We start from the raw sequence: 9,902 nt of genomic DNA, 5'->3' as shown, positions 1-9,902 counted from the left end.
GAGTGACTACTGGCCTTCACAGAGGGTTCGCATTTCAGCTCTGTGGTTAGCTTGCTGTGTGATCTCGGGAGAGTCATGGACCTTGTCTGTTTCCTCGTCTGTAAAGTGCAGTCCAGGTAGTGGCTGCAGGCCATCTTAAAAGCTGCCCTTTGAACCTGAATCTGCCCTCCTTCCAGCACTGCGCGCGAGAAACAGACCCTTATTTCTCTCTAGGGTGATGGAGACACCCGAGCTTGGGGCCAGATGGTAGGACCAGCCAGGTCTATTAATACCGGGGCGGCTGTAGAGGAGTGTGGGGAGAATGTGCTGAGCCGGGAAACCCCGACGCCCACGGGTGCTGCAACCCAATCCTCCCGAAGTGGCAGTCAGCCAATCCAGGGGGCGTGGCCCTCGCAGTATGCTGGGCAACCACTTCACTTTGACACTGGGCGGCAGCACCAACCGGATTTTGAAATGTTTCGACCAGCCAATCACTTCTCTGTGTCTGTGGACCCTCCCTGCGAATCTGACGGCAACGCACCCTTGCAGATATCCCATTGGTCGTGGCAGACGCCCGTCCGCCGCTATGCCCTCCCCAATGCGGAAGCGGTGGGGTCCCAGCGATTTGACGGTGGGTGGGTCGGAACCATGGGGGAGCCTTGGGCGGCTCGGGGCGCAGAAGGAGCGCCCACGCGACTGCCGCTGGTGCTCACCGCGCTGTGGGCCGTCGCCGTGGTCTTGGAGCTGGCCTATGTGATGGTGCTGGGGCCCGGGCCGCCTCCGCTGGGACCCCTGGCCCGGGCCTTGCAACTCGCGCTGGCTGCTTATCAGCTTCTTAACCTGCTGGGCAACGTGGGACTCTTCCTGCGCTCCGATCCCAGCATTCGGGGCGTGATGCTGGCTGGCCGCGGCCTGGGCCAGGGCTGGGCGTGAGTGTCAGGCACGGGGGTCTTCGGGCGGAAGGGGGTTCGGAGGGTCAAGGTGAGTGGGGGCGCTGGGACCAAGAGAGGCCCCAGAACTTGAGTTGTCAGAAACCAGATGACATTAGCATTCGGGTTGTTAGAGCCAAAGAATTTCTTTAGAACCTGGCATCCGCTACTTATTCATTTAGATGCTGAGCGGGCACTGTTCCGGAGACTCAAGTAAAAACAGATGTCCGACCTCCTGGTGTTGATTTCAGTTGCGGAAGGGGCAGATACTAAATTATAAGCCCAATAAATAAGCAAATTGTGTAAAAGTGATGTTAAAAGATGATGTGAAAAAAATAGATCAGGCTAAACAGGCGAGGAGCGCAAGTTTCAGTTTGCTTTTGTTATTTTTGTCTGTATTTATGATGTGTGTCCAAGTCCAGGCGTGCGTGCTACGGCGCACATGTGGAGGTCAGAGGACAACTTTTGGGAGTTCTCTCCTTCCATTTGGGTTCTGGAGGCTGAATGGATCATCAGGCCTGTGCAGCAAATGCCTTTAACTACTGAACCATCTCCCCAGCCCAGTGTTTCAGTTCTAAATACATGGTCAGTTTTCAGCACAAGATCTTTAGGTAGTGGATTTGTTAATTAGCTCGATTTAGTTAACTCACATTTTACTAAAAACCCACAGTATATGCAAATACGTTAAGACTAACTCATCATTTGCAAGTAAAAACAAAAATATAAAAGTAGCCGGGTGGTGGCGCACACCTTTAATCTCAGCACTTGGGAGGCAGAAGGACAGGCTTCAAAGCTACAAAGCTACAGAGAAACCTGTCTTGAAAAACCAAAAAAAAAAAAAAAAGTAAATAAGTGGTCAAGGGGGACCTCATTGAGGCATTTGCGCTAGGAGGTGGTAGAGTTAGCCACTTGGGAAGTTTTGAACTGGTTTCTGGGAGGAGGAAACAGACCACCAAAGGGCAGAAGCCTCTGTCTGCCAGAATATTCCAGAGTGGAGAGAGGAAAAGAGATGTTGGTGGCAGAAGCACTTCCAAGTCATTGAAAACTTTATTTTTCAGTGGGTATGCCACCTCAGACCTGCAGTGCTAGAGGTCGTGGTGCCTGGCAAGGCTGTTCCTGCTTCCCCAACATGGCCTCTGGGGCTGAGGTTGGGCATGGTCTGGGACACTGAGAGCTGATGGGGGCACTAACTAACCTGTGATTCTTTCCCCTCCCCCATCTCTGCAGTTACTGTTACCAATGTCAAAGTCAGGTGCCACCGCGTAGTGGGCACTGCTCTGCCTGCCGTGTGTGCATCCTTCGTCGTGACCACCACTGCCGCCTACTGGGCCGCTGCGTGGGCTTCCATAACTACCGGCCCTTCCTGTGCCTGCTGCTTCACGCTGCTGGTGTCCTGCTCCACGTGTCGGCGCTGCTAGGCCCTGCCCTGTCAGCCCTGCTGCGGGCCCACTCAGCCGTCTACACGGTGGCGCTCCTGCTGTTGCCCTGGCTCATGCTACTCACAGGTGGGGAGCTTTCTGAACCTTGCAGCAGCCAGAGACCCTTGCACTGTGCTGGGGACCAAGGTCCCTTTCCATGGGAAGTGGGGTATTCAGCTGGTTCTCTTGGGCAATGCTCTGGGGGCCCAGCTCTAGTGTCATTTAGGGAGTGAGGGGAGCCTCATACCTAACTGAGTGTGAAGAACTGTGCTTTAGGCAGTGGTGGTGGCTTATACTTTTAATCCCAGCATTTGGGAGGTAGAGGCAGGCGGATTTCTGGGAGTTCGAGGCCAGCCTGGTCTACAGAGTGAGTGCCAGCATGGCTCCAAAGCTACAGAGAAACCCTGTCTCATAAAATTGAAAAACAAAAACAAAAAACAAAACCCTGTGCTTTACATGGGGCTCCAAGACAAGAACAGAGCTCCACCTGCAGAGTCCAGGACCCCAGAGCTTGCTACAGAGGAGGAAAGGCTAGTATGAGAGCCCGTTGGGTGTTGGATGCTAGAAGGTTATCTTAGGGGAGATGGGCTAAGTCCTCTGAAAGTCACTGAGGTGCTCGCATTGGTCTCTACAGGCTCTTCCATACACTTCTCCGTGGTTCTGTGTTTTCTGAGGCTAGGTGTTTCTCTGCAGCCATCATAGCCTACTTCACTGTTCCCTGTCACTGACTTGGGCTCTGGGCCTGTCAGTCCTGGGATCTGTTGAAACTGAAAGCACCAAAACTGTCAGCAATCCTGTCCATGCCTAGATGACTTACTTTGCCCACACTCCCTCCGTCCCTCCCTACACAGTCTTGCTATGAAGCCCAGGCTGGCTTTGAACTCACCATCCTCTTCCTCAGCTTCCCAAGAGCTGAGGTTGCAGGCATGTGCTCACTCCTGGCTCCCATTTCTTGGCCTCCATCTGTGTTTCACTTCGCCAACTCTCAAATCCACACCTACTTTGTTGGTTGGTTGGTTGGTTTTTTGTTTGTTTGTTTTTTGAGACAGGGTTCTCTGTAGCTTTGGAGCCTGTCCTGGAACTCATTGTGTAGACCAGGCTGACCTCAAACTCACAGACATCCACCTGCCTCTGCCTCCTGAGTGCTGGGATTAAAGACGTGCACCACCACACCCTGGCACACCTACTTCTTGTTAGAACCCAGAATGTTTCATCTCCATTAGCCATCCCTTTTTGTTTAATTTTTTTTCTTTTCTTTTTTTTTTTTTTGTATATGTTTTTCCTGCTTGTATGTCTGTGTGAAGGTGCTGGATCCTTGAGTTATAGACAGTTGTGAGCTGCCATGTGGTGTTGGGAATTGAACCCGGGTCCTTTGGAAGAGCAGTCAGTGCTTTTAACCACTGAGCCATCTCTCTAGCCCCCCTATCCCTTTCTGGGCCCTCCACTTTCTGTCCTTTCTGCTTGGTTGTTACCTTCCTATTCATCTTGCCTGTCCCATCTTCACTGCTGCTGTCTTCAGGAGTCCTTCATTTCTGTCTTTATCCTGCCATTCTCTCAAGCATCCTAGCTCATCTTCCTTCCCCTGGCTACTGAGAGCAGCCAGATATACATGATGCCGTATGTTCGTGGCTAGGTTCACCTTGTTCTCCATTTGAAGCTCAGGTTGGCAGGAGCATTGAAAGTTTGTGGCCAGCCTGGGTTACATATAGGGCTGAAGGTGAGTCTGAGCTGTAGAGAACAACAATATTCCTGTGTTCAGCTCTCCCTGGTGGGCTGAAGGACCCACAGTTTTTGAAAGTTGACACTCCGCCCCCTTGCTGGAGGCCTCTGCTTGTTTTTCCATTCCTCCTCCTGTACCCCGCTCTCTTCGTTGTCTTTTTTGGGGTTCCCCTACCTTATATAAACTTGTCCTTATTTTGCCTCCTTCCAAAGGACTTGTGCAGGTGTGCAGCTGCTTCCTCCCGCCTCCTGCCTCTCCTTGTGCAGGTGTGCAGCTGCTTCCTCCCGCCTCCTGCCTCTCCTTGTGCAGGTGTGCAGCTGCTTCCTCCCGCCTCCTGCCTCTCCTTGTGCAGGTGTGCAGCTGCTTCCTCCCGCCTCCTGCCTCTCCTTGTGCAGGTGTGCAGCTGCTTCCTCCCGCCTCCTGCCTCTCCTTGCTCCCACCTGGCTTCTGCTCTGCATGTGCTCCTACAGAGGCCAGAAAACCCAGCTCTCTTCTTGCTTTTAGAGGACCCCTCAGGCTCAGGGGCTTCCAGCGCTGCACTCTTGATGTGCTTTGCCTTTGGCCTACAGCTCCGACTTCAATATTTTCATCTCTTCCCTCCTTTTTGGTCTTCCTTTCACCTGGTCTCCACAGACTTTGTATCCTCTCGTCTCCCTCCACACACTCTGGCATGTCCAGCTGCTCTTGGAGCTCCTTCCTCCAGGTCTCTACTGTGCACACATCTGCAACAGGACCTCTTTGTAAACGGCCAAATCATTGACTCTGTCTCCTAAGAGTCACTCCTAGACAGGACGTTCTCTCCCCCTTTCATGAAAATAGATGAAATCATTTTCTCTACCCTTACTTTTTTTGCAGAGCATTTCTGCCATGGTTTGGGGTGGATATGTGTGTGTGTGTGTGTGTGTGTGTGTGTGTGTGTGTGTGTGAAAGAGAAAACCTTTGGCACCTTCCACCTTCTCTTTGAGACAGAGTCTCTCATTGGCCTGGAACTTTGACAAGTAGGCCAGACCAGCTAGGCAATAGACTATCGGGTCTGCCTGTCTCTGCCTCCCATTCAGCCATCACTGGAATTACAGGCATATGGTCCCACGTCCAGATTTGTATGCGGGTCCTGAGGATCTGCTTGCAGGGTTCACTGAATGAGCCATCTCCTCAGACCAAGTACTCTTTTACTGATACAAGACATCATTTTAGTCATTTGGAAGTGTACATTTCCTAGATTAGTGTTCTAAATATCTGTATTTAGTATGCAGTGTAGTGCAACCGTACCACTGTCTAATTTCAGACTATTAGTGCTCTAAATATCTGTATTTAGTATGCAGTGTAGTGCAACCATACCACTGTCTAATTTCAGACTATTAGTGCTCTAAATATCTGTATTTAGTATGCAGTGTAGTGCAACCGTACCACTGTCTAATTTCAGACTATTAGTGCTCTAAATATCTCTGTATTTAGTATGCAGTGTAGTGCAACCGTACCACTGTCTAATTTCAGACTATTAGTGCTCTAAATATCTGTATTTAGTATGCAGTGTAGTGCAACCGTACCACTGTCTAATTTCAGACTATTAGTGCTCTAAATATCTGTATTTAGTATGCAGTGTAGTGCAACCGTACCACTGTCTAATTTCAGACTGTTTTCACTCCATAGAGAAATGCAGTGACAGTAAGCAGCCCTCTTGTGACTTCCTAGAGCCCCTCAAGCCCTGACGGTCATTAGTCTTCTTTCTGTGCATGCATTTGTCCATTCAAGACAGCTCACAGAAATCACACCCCACAACCACAGGCCATTGCGCCTGGCTTCTTTCACTTAGCACAGTGTTCATGGCCTCTGGTGGTCAGTTCAGCAGGAACTAGCTGCCTGCTGGGGCCAAGACGGTAAAAGATGCTATTCTTTTCCGTGTAACATGGATCCCAGGTATAACTGAGTAACTGAACTTACAGAATGGAGTCCCACTTCCTGGGTGGGAGGAAGGCAGGATTTGGGTTTGGGGAGGCCAGCCAACTGCTATCTGAGACCCTTTTTGTTTTCTCCCCACAGGCAAAGTGTCTCTGGCCCAGTTCGCCTTAGCTTTTGTGGTAGACACATGTGTGGCGGGTGCACTGCTGTGTGGTGCTGGACTGCTTTTCCATGGGATGCTGCTGCTGCGGGGCCAGACTACATGGGAGTGGGCTCGGGGTCAGCACTCCTATGACCTGGGCACCAGCCACAACCTGCAGGCAGCCCTGGGTCCGCGCTGGGCCCTAGTCTGGTTCTGGCCTTTTCTGGCCTCCCCTTTGCCTGGAGATGGGATCACTTTCCAGACACCAGCTGATGTGGGTCTTGTGACTTCCTGAGTCCAGGTAGAGCTAGAACTGACTAGGGAGGAGGGGAGCAGAGGCGGGAGCTGAAGAACTTGCTTTCAGCTTCTTGCCAGCCATAGGAAAGAGGCCAGGTCAGCCCTTCATGCCTGTAGTGTGCAGCTCTAGCTCCCTCCTTGACCCTGCCCAGTGTGGCCTCTTCCATATCTAGAGTTCAGACACTGCAACTCGGCCCCTTTTGGCAGAGGAGGGTCTGCCTGTCTGCCCCTCTACCTGGCTGGTTCTTGGCCTCCCCAGTCTTTACTGGGTTCCTATCCCTCACTTCATCATTTTGCTTGCTGTTTTCCAGTTCCCATGCTTGTCAGGCCTGGAGATTACAGAAGACGTGAGACCCTAATGGGCAGGATCCAGGCCAGGAGAATTCAAATGTGCTCTAGAGGATAGCACTCCAAAAAAACGTCTCTGCAGCAGGGATTTCCAGGGAGCTAATGTAGCTCTCCTGTATGTGGGTCCAGAGTTAGGATCGTTGTTTTGTAAGAAACATCAAGCTCTGCTAAGCCATGTGCCAAGACTGTGGGGAAGAAATGTAGACTTTGCTGGCCTTAAAGAAATCCACCTGCTTATGCTTTATACTTTCTGCTTTTTTGTTTTTTTTGAAACAGGGTTTCTCTGTGTAGCCCTGGCTGTCCTGGAACTCGCTCTGTAGACCAGGCTGGCCTCTAAATCAAGAGATCTGCCTGTCTCTGTCTCCCGAATGCTGGGATTAAAGACGTGCGCCACCACTGCCTGGCTTTGCTTCTGCTAAGTGCTACGATTAAAACATTCACCACCATGCCTGGACTAAGAGGTTAGATTTGAACCCAGATCTTTGAATCTGCTTTACTTTTCAGAGCTTAACTGAGTAGGAGAAACATGAAGGCAAAACCAACCAGCTTCCAGGTGTTCCAGAGCCTGTGAAGGATGATTTTAATATTTATTTGTGTGTGTGTCTGTGCTCATGAGTGTGCTTTTGTACATGCATGGGCATGCATATGTGGGTGCCCTTGGAGACCAGAAGAGGGCATTAAATCCCTTGGAGCTAGACTTACAGGCTGTTGTGGGTACTAGAAACTAAACTTGGGTCATCTGTAAGAGAAATATATAGTCTTAACTACTAAGCCATCTCTCCAGCTCCCCTTTTTTTTTTTTGGTTTTAGAACATTTTCTATTATATTATTATTATTTATTATCATTGTTATTATTGAGATAGAATCACCTTTAGTATCCCAGGCTGGCCTGGAACTTTCTGTGTAACCCTGGCTTCCCTGGAACTCACAGCAAACCGCCTGTCTCAGACGTCAATCAGTGGGAATTGTAGGTGTGGTGAGTCGACACAGCTGGCTTTCAGCATACTGTAGAAATATGGTACACAGCTAAACATGACTGCTTCAGCACCCCTGGCATCTGTCTGCCATTAGACTCACCAAATAATAGAGAAGTAAAAATAATATAAATTTGTAAAGGGAAAGAAGACAGATGTTTGTATACCAAAGAGCCTGACAATGTTTTGAAACATGATAGAGGCTGGGAGCTTGTCTTAGCAGAGAATTGAAAATCAAAATTACTTGTTCCTAAAGAGAGGGGAGGGTAAGCAAGGCAGAACTTCCCCAGCACTAGGAAAGGCGAGGTGGGGCGTCGGGCTAACCTTGGATGGGTATTGGACAGTTTGTATCAGGAGATGTGAGCTGCTCCTCTCCACAGACCTCACCCACCCCTGCAGCCACCCTTCTGGAGTGTGGCGGTATCTGGGACGTGGTGGTAGGGTGATAAGGAAGACAGATTGGACCAGAGAAGCTCTAGATCTCAGGGGCAACAGAAAAGATAGGAATAGGGACTGGGTCACAAATAGAGCTAAAGCCACAGAAAATGTTGGCTGTCGCCTGCAGATAATCATATGCCCTGTCCCCAGGAGCTTACCCTCCGGGTGGGCTTTACCTGTACTTAGAGGTCATTGCTTGCACTCAGCATGCTTTGTTCCTAAGAGATTAGGAGCACACGTGTTGTATGTAGCAGATCTGGTATCCTCTTCTACCCACCATGCTGCAGAATATCTAATTTCCATGTCATTTTGAGATACGAAAGGCCCCCTGCATCTATGTGAAATCCAGCTTTCTGGGTCATGAACAAGGTTTATCTCCTCAATGAATGCTTTCTTAGTTTTTGAGACAGGGCCTTACTTTGTAGCTCTTGCTGACCTAGAACTTACTGTGTAGACCAGGCTGATCTCCAACTTAGAGATCTACCTGCCTCTGCCGCCTGAGTGCTGGGACTAAAGGTGTGCACCACCATGGCAGCTTTACATATTTTCAATAAAGTTCTTTCTGGTAAATATGTCTTTTGAGTGGATTCATTTTTGTATATCTTAGATATTATACATGACTTAAGATATTGCTAAGCACATATAAAGATCACGAGATTTGTTTTTACTTTAATTTTGTATGCATGGAACAACCTGCACCATGCACATGTGTTGAGGTCGGAGGGTAACTTGAGTTAGTCGATTCTCCCCACATGGGAGCTGTGATTGAATTTGGATCAACAGGTTTGGCAGCAGGGGCCTTTACTGAGCTCTCTCGATGGTCTCTCATTGTAGTTTTTTTTTCCCCCCCGAGACAGGGTTTCTCTGTGTAGCTTTGGTGCCTGTCCTGGAACTCGGTCTGTAGACCAGGCTGGCCTCAAACTCACAGAGATCCACCTGTCCTTGTCTCCCAAGTGGCAGCACTTGAAATGCAAGTCCTGGGATTAAAGGCATGCACCACCACCGCCCTGCTATTTTAAACTTTTTTTTTTTTTTTCGAGACAGGGTTTCTCCGTAGATTTTGGTTCCTGTCCTGGAACTAGCTCTTGTAGACCAGGCTGGCCTCGAACTCCCAGAGATCCGCCTACCTCTGCCTCCCGAGTGCTGGGATTAAAGGCGTGCGCCACCACCGCCCGGCTTATTTTAAACTTTTTATGAGTACCTACATGTATGTATGTGCACCATGTGGGTGCCTAGTGCCAAAAGTGGTGGTCAGATCCCCTGAAACTGGAGTTACAGCTGTGAGTCACATCACATGGACGCCAGGAACGGAGTCCAGATCCTTTACAAGTGGTCTTAATCACTAAGCGCCCCCCCAGCCCATTTCTTACTTTAGAGGGAATAGACTGTAATTAAATAAGTTTGCTATGTTTTAAATTAGATGCTATTAGGTTACACACATGCACAAATAAATGCAAAAATTAAATGCATCTCTGAAAGGACACTACAAGGACTGGACAGAGGAGCAGAGAACAAAGAAACGGTTTAGAAGAGAAGAAAACTAGGATCAATTTAGTCCTCCCAGGAACCACTTACCTGGAGCCCCAGAGAGCACAGCCCTGAAAGGAATGCCCATCCATTGCCACCTCACAAAGCAACCATCAGGACCCAGTAAAAACAGCACAGAAGCCAGAGGACACGGGAGCTTTGTCTATAGGAAAGTTATTTCCAGCTTTTGTTTACCACCAGAACTATTACATGTGAGCTGAATGCGGTGAT

General features: G+C 49.5%; 1 protein-coding gene across 1 annotated transcript; it reads left to right on the top strand.

Moving 5' to 3' along the window:
• The first annotated feature begins 601 nt into the window (after positions 1–601).
• Zdhhc24 (zinc finger DHHC-type containing 24) lies at positions 602–8,716 on the top strand. Its single transcript, XM_057778281.1, has 3 exons — positions 602–908; positions 2,136–2,413; positions 6,087–8,716. Exons 1-3 carry the CDS (start codon positions 628–630, stop codon positions 6,380–6,382), a joined length of 855 nt encoding a protein of 284 aa, XP_057634264.1. The 5' UTR covers positions 602–627; the 3' UTR covers positions 6,383–8,716.
• The last annotated feature ends 1,186 nt before the right edge of the window (positions 8,717–9,902 follow it).

The sequence above is a fragment of the Chionomys nivalis genome, chromosome 8, assembly GCF_950005125.1.
Source record: "Chionomys nivalis chromosome 8, mChiNiv1.1, whole genome shotgun sequence".
NCBI classification, from domain to species: Eukaryota; Metazoa; Chordata; class Mammalia; order Rodentia; family Cricetidae; genus Chionomys; species Chionomys nivalis.
The sequence above is the reverse complement of the archived record's forward strand: the minus strand, read 5'-3'. Positions and strand labels throughout refer to the sequence as shown.

Coding starts and splice junctions, on each gene's coding strand:
- Zdhhc24 (XM_057778281.1), top strand. CDS start 628: ATGGGGGAGCCTTGGGCGGCTCGGGGCGCAGAAGGAGCGCCCACGCGA. Junction 909..2,135: donor GGCCTGGGCCAGGGCTGGGC/GTGAGTGTCAGG, acceptor CCATCTCTGCAG/TTACTGTTACCAATGTCAAA. Junction 2,414..6,086: donor CTGGCTCATGCTACTCACAG/GTGGGGAGCTTT, acceptor TTCTCCCCACAG/GCAAAGTGTCTCTGGCCCAG.